At 31.2% G+C, this 20,875-nt stretch overlaps 1 protein-coding gene across 2 annotated transcripts in view; it reads right to left on the bottom strand.

The window, feature by feature from the left end:
- LOC145267103 (max dimerization protein 1-like) overlaps positions 1 to 20,008 on the bottom strand; it is a 217,757-nt gene extending 197,749 nt beyond the window's left edge. Inside the window, exons 1-2 of one of the 2 annotated variants that reach the window (XM_080123119.1) lie at positions 16,363 to 20,008; positions 2,648 to 2,738 (exon numbers count right to left, since the gene is read on the bottom strand). In XM_080123119.1, coding sequence (XP_079979245.1) covers positions 2,648 to 2,738; positions 16,363 to 16,417 — 146 coding nt within the window. In that variant the 5' untranslated portion in view covers positions 16,418 to 20,008. The remainder of the gene's footprint in view (positions 1 to 2,647; positions 2,739 to 16,362) is intronic. The other variant, XM_080123118.1, reaches the window with a different exon arrangement.
- Positions 20,009 to 20,875: the final 867 nt, after the last annotated feature.

The raw sequence follows: 20,875 nt of genomic DNA, 5'->3' as shown, positions 1-20,875 counted from the left end.
CCGGGCGACACCCCCACCTCCCCGCTAGTGAAAGAATAAAAACCAGGCATGGTCTCACGCGTCATTGTCATATCAAAGAGCCCACGTATTTGTTTCCCCTTGACCCTTGGAAATAAATTATTTTTAAGTTGAAGAGAATAACGATGAGGACGCATAAAATAGAAATTCATAAAGAGATATTTTTGGTGAAGTTCATAGAGAAAGAACAATGCTAATTACTAGAGCATGGAAAGAGAGCGGTGAGGGGGCGGGGGAGAGCGAGTTTACAGTCACTCACATATATAGATATACCAATGTTTACAAAAAAAATTGAACTTAATCTTATTTTGTTTCCTTTAGAATTTATACTATTGGGACTACTATTCTCGTCTTGACAACGTTTCGGCCGATTTAACCTCCGACCTTCCTCAAGTGCACCTTTGTGAACATAAGAACTTTAAGTCCCCATTTACTTGCCTTCGTTTGGAAGGATTTCTCAACCGACTGAAAACAGAAAAGATGAAGTGTAGTATCAGTTAAAAGCAAAGTGTAGTATCTGTTCTGATATTATACATTGCTTCTTGCCAAAAGACTAACCTAGTTTATGCCAACGCTGAGAACCTGTACGAAATTTCAAACTGAAGACTTTATTTACAGAGATAGATTGTTTTCTTTTTGTCTGCCATGACCGAGTGGAAGTATTAATTATTGTTATATTAAGCATCGCCTATAAAAGATTCATTCTCTTATTGTTTGTTAACCAACGCTATTATCCGTTATGCTATGTGTCTAATGCTAATATGAATTTTGAAATCTTTAAACTTAATTTCTTAGATGTGCAACATTATTGCTTATTATTACCTGAAATGAAAATTATCTACAGGCTGGAAGGATAAAATTGTCACCCTAGAAAAGGCGACATAATTCCATTTCCGTTTGATGAAAACCGGTTTTCGTTTTTTGTTGCAGACCATCTACTAGTTGGCCAGATGTGTACCAATCCCAAGAGTGATAGGAGCCTTCTATCATGTCTGAAAGTAACACAATGTTCAGCGAGCGAGATTGGAGATGCGCCATTGTACAATTCATGCTCTCTACTGATATTATAACAGGACTATTGTCAGCATCCTCAAAATTCAACGCTACCCCAAATAATATGCCTAGGGCGATGAAAAAGTTTCCAGCAATGGTTATGGTCTTTAGTTTTGTTTCAAGTGAGGGCCACATCATGCCACCTCACATGTTCGAAGTCGGCTTGAAAGTCAACAGCAAAGTGTATTTGGATGTGCTGAAGAGTGTGCAATCAGGTGGCCGCTGGCAGACTCGGTGCTGGCCCACAAATCCAAAGAAACCTAGGCTTGACTACAAAAGAAGTGCTACGACATTCCACCCTTCTTTCACTGGCCCCTCTCTCTTCCCGACTTGAACTCGCTGGGCTACTTTGGTCATATGTCGGGAACATCACCAACATGACCTTCCAGAATACCAAAGTCAGTCTGATCACCACCATCCACAAGATATTTACCAATCTCCCACCAGCATTTGCTTCCAGTTCCAGACCCTTATTAATGTGGTGATTGAGGCTGAAGGGGTCTACATTGAATGGATGTCAGCTTTACTACATATTCAAGTTATCTGAATTGATTTTTTTTTAATAAAAGTTTTAAAATAAAGCTGTTGTGTTGTTTTCTTTCAGGCGACCACTTATTGTTCCACCGTGTACAATAAAAACTGTTGTAACGCTAAACATGAAAACAAAATTCCTAACATTCACACAAGAAGTGTTCACATGGTTTAAGAGGTAATAGCTTTGGTTAACGATCAATCTTAGAGCGACAGTATTCTGTAGGTTGAAAGGTACTGATATATTTGAGCAGTCCCAAATTTCTGGCCTCAGCGAATTTGTAACATGGCAGTTACAAGCAAAGGAAAGAAAGAAATAAAAAATCCGGGTCGGCATTTTTTATTTTTTATTTTTCAACAAATGTTTTATTACCGGTACTTTCGGCACTATTTAAAAAAGTCTCTTGCTGCCACATGTTTATTTTATTTGGTATGTTTCTCCTTCCTCAGGCCACATGTTAGTCACAGTTGACCCATTCTTGTCCTCAACTTTATACGTCTATTTTCTTTGACGTCACACTTTGCTTCTCCCCAAACATGCGGTGCATTTTTTTTCTCCTTTTTCTTCTCACGTAAACTAATTTGTGTATGCATATATTTCGACTTCTGCTGCTAATCTCTTTGCAAGCCATCCTTTGCTGCTGCTGCTATTTTTCCACGCACTCATATGCACTATATTACAAATTTAGATCACATGATATTTTTGTCGACGGTGTAATCTCAAAAGAACGTAACATCGTCTGAAGGTTCAATCCTTCCTATAGTCAATAATAACTAAAAATAACAAAAAATTAACACATCTACCCGATAATGGCTTATAAGATAGGAACAATCTCTACTTCTGAAATAAATAAAGAATTCAACTCGAAATTTCATACAGATGCCAGAGTTTGGCAGAAAGATGTCCCAGTTTGACTATTAAGTTTTTCACTTCAAAAAGATGGATCCTATATCGGCCGAAATATTGCGAACAAAACAAGAATAGTTGTTCGAACAACTCTCATCTGGCAAAAACTAAAAAACATTTTCCGTCTCTAAAACTTACCGATTTCCCTGGGTTTTCTTGGATTTTGTTCTTCTTTTGGTAATATCATCTGGAATATGTGTAGCTGGCGCAGCGTATCCGTGTTCGGCCTCTGATGATAGGTTAAAGAGAAATAGAAAAAGCAAAGATATATTTTAAGTAAAAATTACAGTTTTGTTTTGTTAATGAAATAAATAAAAATAATTAAAAATACAAAGAAACGGTTACTCGTTCTGTCACAGCTTATATGGTCAATAGGTACCTCCAACGCGCGTCACAGTTTACCCCCCCCCTGTATGTAACACGATGTAACTGTAATTAATTTACTATCATCCTAACTTTTTTTACTATTTAAAAGGAGAAACTTCAAATACACTAATAATTTTTTACAGCTTACAAAAATAATGAAAATGCGAGACAAAAATCGTGTTTACATTATTGACGCATTAAAACAACGTTCCTATGTAGTAAGGTGTTTTAAGCCGTTGACACACCTATGTTTTAAAAATCTAGCAAAAATCAAATAATAGTCATATTTACCTGAAATTTTCGATATTTATTCATTATTAAATAAACTTACATATTAAAAGTAGGTTTCATTAAATATATCAGAGGATTTTTTTGAGTGTTCTACCTCCCCCCCCCCTCCAATTTCATGTTACGAAAACTGAAAAAAATAAATGTAGGTCGATAAAGATTTCAACATTTTTTAAAGCTGGAAAGATCAAACAAATAAAAAAAAATAGTTATATATATATATATATATATATATATATATATATATATATAAAATCCTATCATTTTTTTCACTTACCTCAAAGTTGTAAATAAAATTCGACATAAAATCATTAATATTATGTTAAAAAATTTAAAATGAACAATTTTTCTTGATTATTTTTTCTTGGTAACATACTTATTTGAATTACAACAAAAAAAAACGAATTCTAAAAAATTATTATTTTTAAAAAGCTTTAAATGATATTAAATTCAAATATTACGCGATATGAAGTTTAAACCGATTTTTTTATATAACAGGTTTCCAATATTAAAAAAATATTTTCATATAATATAATATATGACTCTTGAGATAATAAAAATTGCAAAAGAAAATTCGACCAAAAAAAAAAAAAAAAATTCGTTTCGATTTAATTATTTAAAATAACAGAGGTTGAAATAAAAATTTGCGCTTTTTTTTTCAAAAATATACAGAAGCCTGTAAGGCCAAGCATTTCTAGATACATGTATCAACAGAACAGGTTAAAATTAATTTTATCGTCTGTCTAGTTCGTTATTAAAAAATCTATTTGCTTTATAAAAGGTGAGTCTTATATTATTTTTTATACATTTTTATTCATTTTTTTATTGTATATTTTATTTATTCAGAAATTTCTGGTAAATTTATCTTTTAATGTATAAATTTTGAATTCTTTGCGAGCTTTTTTCTTATATCTTCAAATCATTAACACGGACTAGTTGTTTTTCGTAATATATGAGAAATTACTTTTTTGTGAACTTATGCATTTATTTTACCGTTCTAAAATAATAACGATAGTAAAATAACGTTACAAATAAATTTTATAGTGCTAATGCTCTTCCATAGAAATTCCAATAAACACACGAACTGATGACGTCGTGGTTTTTGTTTAGTTTGATGACGTAGTACACAACATTTTGGAGGTACCTAATGGTCAATAACAGCCTGATCATTTTAAATTAGAGTAACAATGATCATTTTAGTGCTTGACTGAATAACCTACAACAAAACGAATAACCCCTCTTTTTTATATTTTTAAAATGGCCGATATTTTGGAAATAATAAAAAAAAATGGTTATTCGTTCTGCCATACTATTCAATAACTAGGTGGTTATTTTACGTTTAACACAAACAACTTGGAGGAGGGTATTGCCTTCTAAGAGAATAATCTCATAACAGGACAGATACTACACTAATATCCAAAGAAGATGGTAATGCCTGGGGAGGATAGCCTCATGGCAAGAGAATACGTATTACACTATTTCTCCTAAAAGAAGATCATATTGCCTGGGAGAATGGTTTCATGCTAGCAAAATATGCTCGACTATCCCCACAACAAAAAAAGGAAGGAGTAATGCCTGGATGGTATCATTACAACAAAACATATACTACGCTCTCCCTATCCTCAAAAGGGATGGTAATGTTTGTGAAGATGGTATCATGAGCAAAGAACTATATCTCCCAAATGAGGAGGTAATACCTGGGGAGGGATGGTTTCATGACGACAATAGGACAGACTACACTATCTCCCTACTGAATCGAGCATTAAATTAAAGTACAATAACAGACTAATTTATAGTCAACAATTGTTTTCGGCATGCAAACAGACCCACGACAAGTTGTTTCAGTTTTATTAATATATACAAATATAGTTTGGTTGGTAAAAGTGCAAAATAGTTAACATTCGATAATGCGTAACCAACACCCACCCACACACATAATTTATATCAAACGCATCAAAATAAAATTCTCAACTGAACCCGCCTAGTTTTGACGCGTGGAAACGATTTGTGATTTTTTTTTTTTTTTTTTTTTCTGTAAAATTTGTCTTTACGGCAATCGAGGAGTACGGTTCATGGCGATTATAATCTAATAACTTGGTTATCTTGAACTTTTCAACTGTCATGGTTGCCAAACGTTTGTGATTAGTTTTTAGGAAAATAAAATCACGCTTTATTTTAGCCGTGTTTGCTTTTTTTTTTTTTTTTTTTTTGCAAATATTTTTTTGCAAATATTTTTTCTTGTTTTTGCAGTAATACATAAAATCAAACAGTGTTTATTAAAAATTAGAATTGAAATATATTACAATTTTTTTTTGGGGGGGGGTGTATTGACAAATAATGAAACCAATGTTTTTATATAAATGGAATTGAAAAAAATAACAAATTTTCTTTAAATTAACAAATTATAAAATCAGTATTTTTTAAATAATTTTTTTTCATTTTAATTTTGCAAACATTACAAAAAATTAAATCAATGTATTTTTCTTCTTTTTTTACATATTTTTTATTTTCGGAAAAATACACAATATTTGAAAAATAAATTATTTTTTTAAGTCCGCAAAAAAACGAGCAGGTCAAAAATAAAACAACGTATTATTTTTGTATTTACACCGGTTGCAATGCAAGGCGAAACTAATCGCAAACATTTGGCAGCCATTACAAAGTTGAAAAATTCAAGATAACCAATAATTTTTAATATTTTAAAATAACACTAAAACGCTCAAAGGAATGAACAAAAATATTAAAGCTGAAGTATTTCTAATATGAAAAAAAAAAAACTACAAATTTTTTGACATGTGCAGTTTTTTGTGCTGATTTCTATGTGGTCGTGAAAATGTCTGGGTTTTTTTTTGTTTTGTTTTTTGTATAAAAATGAACATAAGGGGGGAGGGAAAGATTAGAGAGGGGGAGGTGGGGGATTGTCCCGGGCTAAAAAACAAGTCATATAGAATTGGATTGAGGTTAAAAAAAATTTTTTTTTTTCACATAAAATAACAGAGAAAGAGGGGCAGAGAATTCGGAGGGGGTGGGTGAATAAATGTCTTTTTATTTCTTAAACGCAAAAAAAAAAAAAAAAAAGTCAGAAAGAAAAAAAAAAAAAAGTCAGAAAGAAAAAAAAAAAAAAAAAGGTAAAGAAAGAGGCCATAGAAAGAAACATTCTAATCTAGGTTGTTGGCGTAGTTGCTGTGTTGTTCCTATTATAAAACCATGCCGTAATTGACATGTGGTCGGAGTTTTTATTTTCTTTCTTCTTCCTCGTGACGCCCTTCATTTTCATCAAGGGTTCCCTTTCAGGGGGGGGGGGGTCGCGTTTCAGCACAATTCTTACATACATCCTTTTCTTTCTTTCTTTCTCCTTTTCGTTCTTCTCATCATATATCCATACTGTCTTCTTTCATCTCTTCTATCCCCCCTCACTATAGTCTTTTTGCTCTTTCCCTTTCTTTTTCACTATTCCCCCCCCCCCCGCTTAAAAAAACTTTTCTCTCTTCCTGAATATCTCTCTACTTCCTTCTATTACTACAGTCGTTTTTACTTCTCCCTCTCTCACCACTATCTGCCTTTCTCACGTATTTCTCTCGCCCCCCCCCCTTTTTTTTTTTTTTTTTTTTTTTTCAATTAGAGAGGATTGAAAGAGGTTTTTCAACCCTCTGTTTATATTCTCCTTCTCAAGAGGTCAGATAAAGAAACAAAATCCAGCTTCCAAAACGGGCACTCTAGATTGGGACAAAAAATTTGAAAAAAAGCCCGTCTAGAAGGATTTCTCCTTCATAGCCGAAAAGACCAATTCTTTTATCATCCATACATACACACACATAATATTAAGTAACGCGTTTCCATATCATTCTAGTTTTAAACAAAAAATAAGAGTATTGTTTATTTTTTTATTTATTCCATTAAAAAAAGCAAAACCGGTTCTTTGATATCACAAGGGCACACGAAAAATTAATATTTCCTCCTTTAATGGTAGAACTATAGTGTTATAAACTTTAATTCAAGACGGAAATGAATTTTTAAATCTAAGATTTCGAATCCACAATCTCTTAAATTATTAATTGCTTAAAAAATTTCTGACATATGTATAATTCCGTCACACTTTGAAATTCGAAAATAATGCTTAGCTTTTAAAAACTGTAATAGAAGCAATTTCTATGTTGAATTACAGTTTAACGCAAAAGTCAAACTGTACTTCCTTCTTAAAAAAAAAATAATTTCACTTTTTTTTTTTTAGATTACGTGTGAATACCTTTAAATACTTAGTAATAAGAGGGAAAAATGATTAAAGACTTTATTGGGGGGGATCAGGCTATTCTAACCTTTTAGTTAATTAATTTTTGTTGCTATTAATCTCAAGTCTGATTGGCAAGGTCAGTAACAAACACTCTCTTTTGAAAATGTACGAATTTATCTCCCATAGCAAGAAAAAAACTGTTGATGTCAGAGTGGCCCAAAAATGGGGGAATATTTTATGCTAAATTTATATACAAAACTAATCTCCCACTTTAAATTCTAAAATGTTCTTTTTTTTCAAGCAAATTTTTGCAGACACTTCATCGTCTAAAAAGGCAGAATCTTGACTGGGTAAGGGGTGATTTAGTTGAGGGTTTTAATTTTCAGTAGCACACTCGATTTTTATGGTGCAGGCGAACTCCTACAAACGAAATTCTCAAGCGCACCTGTCGTATTAAAGAACATTGTAAGAATTTTATTAGTTTTTTTTTTTTTAACCAATCACCCTTTTTTTTGTATTTTTAATTTTATTTTGTATTACTATTTTCTTTTCTCCTTTTTAAGATTTTTTTTTATCTAGCGACATCAATCAGCAGGATAAATCTGTACAAAAAAATCAATGCGTACCATTTGGTTTTTCTTTCTTTTTTATGAATTGATTTTGCACCTTCAAGGTTTGCTGCCTTATCAATTGCCACACTGAAACTTACACGCGCGTTGGTTTATCTTTCTTTGTGTGTGTGTGTGTGTGTGTGTGTGTGTGTGTGTGTGAGGGGGGGGATAGAGAGATGGATGAAAGAATATGTATATAAAGAAAGAGAGGGAAATAAAGAGAGAGAGCGTTGAATTAGGAAATAGAGTGGTTAGAGAGAGAGAGAGAGACGTGAACAAAAAGTGTGAGATGAGAGAGAGAAACAGAAGGTATGGATGGTTAGAAAGAAAGCAAGAAAGAAAGATATATCTGGTTGAGAGAGTGGAAAGAGAAAATGGGGCGTTTAGAGAGAGACAAGGAGAATTGGGTGAGAGAAAGAGTGTGACTAGAGAAAGAAAGAGAGAGAGACGGTGAGAGAGAAGAGTAAGTTAAAGAGAGAAAGAAAGATGAGCGAAAGATAGAGAAAGTAATCGCGAAAATGCGAATAATATATTCCGACATGTGCCAAAGAAACCGATTTTTAACTCATTTCAAGTTAAAACAAAATAACTAAACGTAACATTCGAGGAAGAGGAGAAGGTTTATTTGATATGACAGGGGCCCATGTCAAAAATATTGTTTCCCTTCTCGATAGGGACACATGGACCACTTTAAACCCATTTCTAATAATCAGCAGCATAAAGGCCTCAAAATCATTTTCTCACGTTGTTAAAAAAAATCGGTCATTCATTAGCTAAAAAGAAAATGGCCGGTATAGTATTTACTTCGTTGACGTTGTTCGACATTTGATAGTGATGCTAAAATCTGCGAATTGCCGAATATGGCTTGAAAGAATCCATGTTTACTTGCCTCCCCACGAGGGCAAAGTCGGACACAAGGTCAGATTTTATGTGGAGATATCACACACTATCTACTCCAAAAGGACGGGGGGGGGACTCGGATTGGGACAAAAAATTGGTCCAGTTCTTTCGACTGAGGAGAGAACAGATATTACAGTTTGATTTTACTGAGCCCGAACAGTCGAACACACTATTTCAGCCAAAGCGTGAGGTGTAGGACAGTGGGCTCATCCTCATACCTTCCCAGACAATGAATGAATGACCACAAAAGGTCTGAGGTGATTTGAAGTCAGCATCCGATTCCATAATCCACGACAGTTTTTACTAGGCTTATCACGCACCCAGTTTCATGGCAAGCGACCGTTTTTATAAAAATTAAAATCCAATTAAATACTATTTTTGTCTAATTTAGCAAAAATAAATAAAACTAAAAGCGCCAAAAAATCATAGTTAAAATAAACATGAATGCAATTTATTGCTTGTGGCAAGACTAGTTGCACTTTCTGACAAGTTAATGTGAGAACCTTAAGAAATTGAAAATTAGATACTTTGATGGGGGATCAAGTTTAGGGATTCTATGAAAAGGGTCATTGTTTGGGAGGAGGATATAGGTCATATTTGGTCACCTTTATCGGGACACATTAATCCCCATTTTTTGGGGGGGAGGGGTCAATCTAAATTAAATTTGTGAGATTCATTTAGTCATTTCTGTGGAGAACAAATTGTCATCATTTTTTTTTTTTAGGTGATGTGCGGTGGTGGACATTGTGTTTGAAAATGTATTTATTTGCCTCCTCACGAGGGCAGAATTAAAAATAAGGTCAGTTTTGTGGAGGGGGGATTCTGATTCCTTAAAAAGATTTAGGGACAAATAATTTTTAAAAACTCCCAAACGAGAAGAATTTATAAATAAAATATAATCATCCACGGACAGTTGTTTCGTTGCATAGGTCTCATCAGTGTGGCTAGACGTAAAGAGTGTAGCCACGTCGATGCGAAACACGAATTGTCAATGCGATCAGCAAGCAGCGCTAGCTCCCATAACGTATATATATATATATATATATATATATATATATATATATATATATATATATATGTAATAATGTTGTCATAAAACTATTGGTTGTGATGTAAAAAAAAAAGCCATCATCACATGTCGTCACTGTAACATGGCAGTATGAAGAGAGAGGAGGGTAAAGATGATATAGACAGGAAGATATAAAGACAAAGAGAATGAAGATAGAGAGAGAAGGATAGAAAAAAATGAGAAAGAGAAAAAAAATGAGAGAGGGAGGGAGAGGAGAAAACGAGGAGGAAGCGGCCGGTCAGCCACGTTGTTTGTTGTTAGATTGTCAAACTTGACAAGTCGCTTTTATTTTTCGTTCTCTTTTTTAACACACGCACACACGTGTGTTTGTGTGTGCGTGTGTTTAAGTGTGCGTGCACACGTAGGCACCACTGGTCAATGTACGCACAGGGCGAGAGAGATACACACGTTTTAGCGATGCAGTATGCACACAAAGAAACACACATAAATTGATTACATATATATAGACAATACACGCACACATGTTGTCAGATCGAGAGTAAGGATGCACGTATATTCTATTTATCACGTAGACACGTGCAAAACTCTGAAATAAATACACTAATATGATATCCATTGCACACACATATACACACACAAACACATTTACGTGAAAACGCATGCATACTTATTATTACACAGTGTCACGTAGGCAATTGTGTACAAATTGTGTGTGTGTGTGTGTGTGTGTGTGTGTGTGTCACACACACACTAGCCTGACGAATTCCTTCGATGGAATCAAACAAACGTTTCTCTGTTGCCCACGTGCCATATAGTCAATTTCTTAAAACATTATTGGTTACATATGTGCATATATGTTTCAGTGAAATCACAATACAAAGAGACCGCTGAACCAACCATCACTGCACATGTAACCAATAATGTTTGTGTAATAAACAAACTATATAACAGCTCTGTCCTCCATTGAGCACGCTTTCATAATCACACGGGTTTCATTGGATTTACATCTGGGAAACTAATCTATACAACGTTATATATATATAAACGATCAATAGATATACACACACGCGTGATGCGAACGCATGTTCGGGCATTGTCATTATTTGACAAATAAAAGTTTTCAAGCAATGCTTGCATGTTAGACTTTTTAAGCGATGAAAGGATTCGCACAGAAACTCTTTAAGCGGCTGCCAACCAAGCCGAAAAAGAAAAGCAAGTCTACATCATTGGAAGTGACAGCTTTCGAAGGTGTTAGATCATATCATCAATCATCACATGTTGATGACCGTTTTCAACGAAATAATACACACATAAAAAATAAAGTAAGCGCGCACACACACATTCTACAAGCTGGATTTCCAGTGTTTCTATGAAACTGCAGGTATCAATGGAGGATCATAGTATCATGAATGAAAATGTCATTCTCTTACATACGTAACTGAGCAGAGCACACTCTGGTCATTTCTATTATACAAGAACATACCATATATATATATATATATATTCAAGAAGCACACATCGTACACATTTTCATAAGCTAATAGCTACGCATTCACACATAAGCACATAGATCAGCATGCTCACTTAAATACACACACACACACATGTTTATGAAGGAAACACATTCAAGAAAGCACACACACATGTTCATGTAAACAAGCACAAACATATAGACATAAATAAATCAAACAAACACACACGTTTTCATATGCTCCAAAAAAATATGGACACATTTTTTAGACATAAATCCTTGACCTTTGGTTAATTTCATAAAACTTGGGAAAAATATCAATATTTATTATTTATTTTTATGCTATTATTAAATACTTTTTTTTATCGTAGATTTTAAATAATGTAAAGGTATTAAAAACGTGTAAAACTTTTCATATTAAAAATATAGGTGGGGGGGGGATCGAATAAAAATAGTGACATTTACTTTCTACAATTTGAAATGTTAAAATCGACTAAAAAAATAATTATAAATTTCTGTTACGTGTTCGGTTCTTTGCTAGAACAGACGCACGGATTTTCTTTTTATGGGTTTAGAAGCGAAAAAGCGCTAATAAAATTATAACACTGGACATTTTGGGCACTAAAAACTGTTTTTCCAATTGACATTTTAAAAACATTTCAAGGTACATTTTGAATTATTTTTATACAATAACTATGAAGAAATCGGCACGGTCACCATTTAGATACAATTATTTGACGATTAGCCTTTCGTACCGGCGGTTTCTGTAGCACTAGAAGACTGCTTTGGATACTACCCCTTCAATGGAGACAGGACTAATATATATAATTATGACTGACTATATATTATTTGCTCTTCCATTCCATTGATACCCTCGGTTTCACAGAAAGACTAAAAACTGACAGCCTGCGGCGTGCGCTCTACGCATGTTTACAATATTTGTTGGAATAGATTTTTTTAATTCGTTTCACTTTTCCCACATTTTTACTTAATAAATATTCGATTAATAGTAAATAAAATTCATAATTCAAATATATTTATCAAAATGATTACACATACGACGAGAATTACACCTGCATTAAAGCTGGCCATGAAAGCTAGCACGAATGCACATGACGAATTTTCTTCTTTTTCTGTCAAAATTAAAGTGTTTTTTTTTTTTTTGGTTTTTTTTTTTTTCTTTAATTATTGGAATTCTTTGAGATTAGTAATTTGTATATCTTATTTTTTTATTTGCAGACTATTATCCTCATCTTTATAGTAGTTTCACCTGAACACCTGACGAAGGCCAGAAGAATGGTTGGCCGAAACGTCGTGAAACACCAACTATAAAGATGAGGACAACAGTCCGCAAATAAAAAAAAGAAAAGGTGGGGCTTGTTTGGTAATTGAGCACTTGTGGAAACTTTTCTAAAATAAAAAATCTCATCTCTCTCATTTATGCGTGCGTATATATACGTTGATGAAATAGCCTTCCCTTACATTATGTTTACGTGTAGTGTTGGACATTATCGTTTGAAAGTGGTTTTAAAGCCTTTAAATTGTCGAATAAAAAGTAATTTCTGGCAAAAATTAATTATTGTTTATTTGTGCCGAACTTTCAAATTCTCTTCTCAGAAGAGTCTTTTGTCGTATAAAAGAACTCAATTCGTTCATTATCTGGTTATTTTATTTTCTAGAACGAAAGTTCCATCTTTCTAAAAATATGGGTTTTCCTTGATTTTTGTCGTATGAATCACATTTTTTACCAGTCATCTTAAAGGCTTCAAAATCATTTTAAATTGCTGTCAAAGTCGACCACGTAAACATGTCAGACATGTCTTTTATGTAGAAATCGATTTTAAAGCCTTTAAATTGATGAATAGAACATAATTTCTGGTTACAATAACATTAATAGAAGTCAAGTATTTTCGTTTATTTGTGATTTTTTAAACAATTTTTTAAAATATTTCAACAATATCGATAAATTATTTCAATATTTTATTCATTAATGATGTTCAATAATCCATTTTTATTGTTTTAAAAACGATTTCAACCAGCAAAAATATTCATGGGACGTTTTCACCATTTTTGTTTTCACGTCTGAAATCTGGCATTTCGTTTTACTCAAGTCGAGAAAACTGACATGTCTACCTTAAAAGATGAAATATTCACTTAAATTTCATTAAATTGATTAAAAATTCCGACAATTATTCTTGGTTAATGAATAAACTTGACATTTCAATGAAAATTTGCTGCAAAAATGTAAAATATGCTTTTTATTGAAATAAAAATTGTTTAATATGGCAAAAGAGTGACCAAAAAGTCAGGGATCAATATAGTACATGATTTAAATTAAAAATTAATCCCCCAGTTTTTATGATGGTCGACAGATTGTCCTAATTTATTTGTTTTTGAGATTTGTTTTATTTAAAACAGTTTTAAAAGATTAAAATGTTACTAATAATATTGATTAATTAAATGTTATTTTACCTGTTCTTTTTATGTTAATTTTTAAATTTTCGTGATAAGATTGCTATTTTTAACATCTGTTAGAAATTATAAATTACATCTATTAATAAACAAAGATTTAAAATTATTAATAATTTAGAAAATTAATTAAATAAATTCAAGCAGATCTTAGTGAGAAATTTAAATAAAATTTAATAATTTTTTTTTTTAATTTCTGAATTCGGCTACGTTTAAAAAATCATGTCATTTTTTATTCAAAATTATTTTTTTATCTATAATTGAGTTAATTTTTAAAATAAAAAAAAAGCCAGAAAAATGAGAAAAAAGTGTTCATTTAAATATCTTTTTACACTTAAATGATTGACAGAAGTTTAGAGACAAATCGCTTTTAAAATTTTACTGATTTTTTTTGTTGTTGTTAAATTCTAAAAGCAACAAATATTTTATTGTAAAATATTAAAAAAAATCACGAAATAAAAATAACTAAACGGAGTTTTATTTGCGTTGAAGCAACGTGGCAAACATTAAACAGGTGGATTAAAAATTAGTATTTAACTTTGTAAAAGTCTATAATAATGTCGCAAAACCATCGGTCCCAGACACTAACCCTAAGTCCATGTCCAACCCAACCACGACTAAGGTTTAATAGTTCGGTTAATAAAATGTTCTCTACGCACTTGTGTTGTTAATTAGATAGGATTTCCAAGTTTAATTCATTTTTTTACGGCATCTTTTGTTTATTAAATGAAAGTACAGAATAGTTACAAAACGTCCTCCATCTCATTAAGAATGGATTTCTAAATAATAACGTCAACATTTCAGCACAGTCCGTATTCTGAATAAGCACCTTTTTTTTTTCTTGCTAAGAACAAAAGGAGACTATGGTATTTTTGAAAAGCATTAATTGTACCAATTTTACAATACATTTTTTTTTAATAAGTTAACGTTATGTTGCCATGTTAATTTTGTTTGCGATATGGAGTTAAGTTTTAATTTGAACTATGGAAAGATCCTAAAAAAATTAAATAGAAAAGTTTCTAATAATCTTTTTAATTGAAAGGGGGGTGTACGTCGCAGAAATTATTAATTGTAATTTAACTTTTTAATCAGGTGCTTATGTATTTTAATTACCGCGCTATTTTTAAAAAGTTTTTTAAGGTTAAATTCAAGATTCACGAACAAAACACCCTCCCCCTCCCCATGTTAAGAATGGCTTTCGAAACAATAACGTATCAAAAATACATAAACACCCAAAATCATTTTGGTTTACCATCATTTTTATTAGTAAAAAGTATGAACATGTTTTTCAATATTTTATACTAACTAAACGGTTTATCGACTTTTTTTTTAAATAATTACATTTAAAGTTAAAATGAATTTAATTATTTAAATATATTTTAATGATCACGTTGAAGCAACGTGGCAAACATTAAAAAGGTGGACTAAAATAATATTAACATAAAATTATCATATAAATTTATTAATTTGAAAATCAAAAATAATTATTGATGTTTCGCATTTCAAAATCATCACATTTGAACTAGATTTTAAGAGTATCATCTTTTTTTTTTTGTTGCATTTTCTTAATTATATTAAAATAATTTGAATTAACGGTGCTAATGCACTTACTGATCCGCGCTATTTAAATCGTATTTCCAAGTTTAATTAAAGTTTTATGATTTTTTTAAATCAATTACCCTCCCTATGTTAAGAATGGCTTTTTAAATAATAACGTTATTATTTCAGCACGGATCAATAAGTGCACTAGTACCGAATTAAGTAATAGATTAAGTAATAGTTTCATTTAAAAAAAGCTGTTTCAATAACGATAATAAAAGTCATGAAAAGAAACGTTTCGTCAAGTAAACACGTGCACTGATCCCGGCAACGAAGGTGCACCTTTTCGATTTGTTGTGTCAAATTATGGCCAACAACCGACAAAACATGCCGATTAAAAAAACGATTACTACAGAGGAAAAAGGTACAAGATATAAGTACTATGTATGAAATACTTTCTTTTGTAATAAACTATTATTATTTGTAGCAGCCGAACCTTCGGGGGGGGGGGGGGTAAGCACAGAAAATGTAGTTTTTGTTGTTTCTTGCTGTTTGAAATCGGATTTGTACAGGGTTATACACACACACACATATATATATATATATATATATATATATATATATATATATATATATATATATATATATATATTGTGTGTGTGTGTATTCCAGATATTTCTGCTCAAATAGCCTATAAAGAACTCCTAACCTATCTACTTAAACTTACATATTGATAATGTCAACAATATACACGTATGACGTTTTTTTACAAATCGAAAAATATAGGGATATACGACATAAACATCAATTATATATACACACACACATACACACACACACATTATATTTATATATACACAAACGGGCACCATACTTGTCATAAACATTTTTCACTTCGAATGAAATATTGTATAAAATTACAAGAAAATATAAAAGAAAATTACGTACCACGGTCTTTTCGCTCCAAGAATTCTGCCGCTTTTAATAATTGTGCGATGCTCATGATGAATATATTTTGAATTTTTCTATTTTATAATAATGATTTACTTATATATCATATATATAGCACATATATATACTATATATATAAATATATATTTAAACAATATGTGTTGTGTGGTTTTGTGTGTGTAGAAAAAGTATTAGTTTCTATTTTGCACGTGTTTTTCGCGTGTAAAAATAGAAGTGTGTTTGGAACGAATGTTGTGTGAATTATATATATTAAAATATTTCATATATGCATATATATTTATATTTCTTTTTCTTTTTTTTTTCTCGCTCAACAGCAGATAGATTTGTATAATTATATTTAGAGAGAAATAACCGAAATCCTTTGTTGTTCAAACTATCCTTTTTTGTTGTGATTAAAAATATATTAGCAAACAACTGGTATATCCTTTGGTTTTTGTTTGCTTTTTTTAAGTATTTTTACATATATAATTAAATATTTTTTTTCTCTTTAAAATCTCCTCTTTTGTTTTTTTTTATAAATATAATACAGACATAAAAATATTCATTGATAAAACAAGATTTACGAGAAAGGAGATCTTTATATATTTTCAGGTATATATTTATATATATACATATATATATAAATATGTGTATTTCTTTTCATACAAACATTCACTCAGATGTATATACACAAAGAGATTAAATATATATTTACATATATACACAGAATTTGTTTAAATACATATATAATTGTTGAATATCATATGGAGATAAATGTGTAAATGAATATAGAGAGATATTTAATATAATGAAACAGCTGCGAGATTTTGAGTTTTATGAAAAATTGGTAAAATTTATCCTGGATGAAGAGTTGCAAAAAATCTGAATTTCCAGAGTTTGCCAAAAATTTTGCCAGACTTTTTAAAAAGAATGATGATTGATGGGTTATTAATAATAATATTATTAATAATAATATTATTAATAATAATAATGACAATAATAGTTGGACAATTGATAATAAAAAATATAAAAATAAGTTTAACTTAAGAAAATAATAAGTTAAAGGTTTGTTTGTTTCTTTGTTTGTTTTTTTTTTTGTAAAAAAAGAAAGCCTTTTAAAAGATAATTATTTTCAAGGATTATTCACCATTAAATTTATATATATAAATATATGTGTGTGTGTGTGTGTTGGATTTTTGTTGTTTTTTAGGGGGTTGTTTCTGGATTTATTTGCTTCTTTTTAAGTTGTTCCCTTCTTGGTATCCAGTTTTTTTTTTTTTTTTTCTTGTTTTTTTTTTCTTTACTTTGGTTAAATACTTTTTTTTTAGGGATTTCCAATAATAAAAATCAAAACATGTGTTTTTTTTTTGTTTTTTTTTATCGTTTGGTAGCTTCTTTCCGCTGGGACACAACTTTTTTATCCTTTAGGTAAGTATAAAATAAAGATTTATATCCGATTTCCTATATATATTATATATATATTTATATATATATATAGATATATATTTATATATACACATATATATATATTATATATACATTTATATATACATATATATAGATAGGTGTATATGTATATATGTATATATATTATATATATATGTATAATTTATTTATATATATATATATATATATTATATACAAGATATTTTGTTGTTGTTGATTTTTTTTATCCTCAGGAGTGGTGGGGGTGGGGATGAAAAGACAGAAGATTGGAACAAAACAGCCTTTTTCCCCGACGTGGTTTTTCTGGTCTGAGGTTGTTGGAAGAAATCGTGGAAAAACGTGCTACGACGATTTCTTCATTCGTTCTCTATTCTCTCTTTTCTTCTTTCCGATTTTTACAATAAGGATACTCCTCCTGTCGTTTCCTTTCGGTCAGTCCTTATTCGTTTCTCAATCTTTCCGAAAGGATTAACTTTTTGTGTCATGAAAACCCCTTCATTAAACTCTATTTCCTCTAACGTTAATGATAATAGTTAATAATAATTATTTTTTTTTTTAACTAAAACCGTCTTTTTTTTCTTTTTCTTTTTAGCTTTTAGATATATAGGTGTTTGTTTGTGTATACCTATTATTAAAATAATCTAGAATTATCCTTAATGAGACCAACTCTGGTGCGTGTTGCAGAGTGTCTAAACTTTCTAGGCGGAAAATGTCGAAGTAAACAGGCGGTTAGACATTACGGTCGGTATAAGGCAAGCGTGTTTTCACTCCGCCCTCTACCTTCTACCTACAGCCTCCATGCAAAAATATCGACACGTTTTCTCACAATCTACCATTTATCCACGTTTTCTGCAATTTTAACCATGCTTTAAAACTATTGTCTCTATATACATTTATATTTTCTTTTTATCTTTATATGCACTATATTTTCCTTATTGCGTTAATTTTTAATTCGGTTATTAAAGGTGTTTATAAAATTCTGGTTCGTTTCGTTTTCGTGCTATTTCGGTTTGACAGCGTTACGTTTTTTATACAACTTTTGCTTTTACTCAAGGCGTGAAAATTCTGTCATTTCAATGGGATTCGCTCGGCGAGTTAACACTGTTTTTGGTCTTTTAAAATATAAATTCAAATGACAGTATGTATAAATATCTAATTTTGTTTTATAGTTTAATACTCAACAAAGAAAACAATCTATTTTAAATGTGAAATAAACGTACTTTTAACAAAAGTCAGGTAGAGTTTTTTTTTTCTGTCGCTGAATTATGACAGACGAATTTTGTTTTATCTTTTAATAAATTAGGAGAAAAAAAACAATATTTGAAATTGCTTTCAATAAACGTAATTTTAGGAAAGAGTAGGTTGTTTTTTTAACACTGAAAAAATGGGATCTTTCTGTTTTTTTTTGTTTTGTTTTTTTTTTTTTTGTATTTTTTTAATAGAGTGCACCAATAAATGAAATTAGCTTTTATATTTTGCATAAATATTCAAATAGTTTATATGCATAATTTCTTTGTAAATAAGAAAAATAGTGCTTTGTTGTTTTTTAGCACATTTATTTTTAAAATTTTGTAAAAAATAAATACCAAAAATAAAAAATAAAAATCGGATTTAAATTATTTCGACGTATAAAATTATATAAATATACTTATTTATATACGTATATATATAAATCAGTCACTGACATTTGATCATTAGTTCATTTCACGAGTTTGGAATTGGATTGGAAAACACATGACTTCAACGTGCGTGCGGGCATCAAAACAATTCTTTTCTCTTTCACAAGAAATGTCAAAAATGCCCCAAATTTCGCAAACAAATATAGCTTTTTTTTCTTTTAAATCTTGCTATGATTATATAATTTCTTCATTTTAAGTTAGCTAATATCTATAAGATTTTGTATAATTTTAGCATTAAACAACAATTACGATTCTCCTTGATATAAAATAAGCGAAAGTCGGTAGTAATGTTGTTGTTTTAGGCGTGTTTGACTCTGAAGTTACTCTCTCTCACAAACATTACTACTCTTACTTCTACCCACAGTCTCTCTATTAAACATTTTGCTTTCTATTAAGCAAACATTCACCCTCTCTATTAATTATGTACCTATCACCAACTTGACTCTCCTCCTACTAATTTTTAAATGTTTCTATTACTATCACTCATGACTCTCTTACTCCGCCCCTCTTTCTATTACACCCAACTCACTTTCGTTTCACCCAATCTCTGTCTCTATCACATTATCCAGGTTAACTCTCTTACACACTCACCATATCATCTTATGCTTTCTCTATCTCTTTTCTCTTCCCTCATTATATAACCTAATGTTCTCTGTATCTATGCTCACTCCTCTCTATATATAACGTCTCGGTTCTCCCTCCTCGTCACATTATCATTCTTTTTTTCTTATTTTTTTTGGATAAACCGGCTTCCAGCTGAACTCCTACAACCACGTCTCTTATAACGCCTCCTACCTTCTATTTAAGCTTTATTCACTCTATTTTTTCTCTCTCTCTGTTTTCTCTGTTTATCTTTATGGTTTTGTGAACTCCCCCCCTAATCTCTGACTACTTATTTCCTCTCTCATTGTTTTTTTGTCCTTTGTCGACTCACTCTCTACCATTCTCATACTGACACGCGCACTTGTTCTCTTTGTCCCTTTTTTTCTCACACTTCGACCTCTTTTCTTTATTAATCGCAACAACCAGAATCCTAACCATAATGTGTACATACATAGTTACACACAGAAATACATGCAGTACACGACACACAGTACACAAGAAACATAAATTTACATTGTGGTGTACTTAAACGTTTATGTTTCGTCATACCTCTGCTTTTCCAAATCTGACCGTTTTTTTTTGTTTGTTTTTTAGTATCGAACAACCCCTTCTTCCTCCCTCGCATCTTACCTCTGCTTACCCTAAAGTACCTGCCCTTAACTGCATCAGCATTAGGTCATTTTACAGTGGGAATTGACCGCCCCCAACAGGGGCCACTTTCGACCAAACCCTATGGCATTCTCCGATGAGGGCATCTGATCTCAGACAACGGTAATAAACCA

This window comes from Euprymna scolopes, chromosome 42 (genome assembly GCF_053919585.1).
Source record: "Euprymna scolopes isolate OS-2025 chromosome 42, ASM5391958v1, whole genome shotgun sequence".
NCBI classification, from domain to species: domain Eukaryota; kingdom Metazoa; phylum Mollusca; class Cephalopoda; order Sepiida; family Sepiolidae; genus Euprymna; species Euprymna scolopes.
This window is presented reverse-complemented; position numbering and strand designations above follow the sequence as displayed.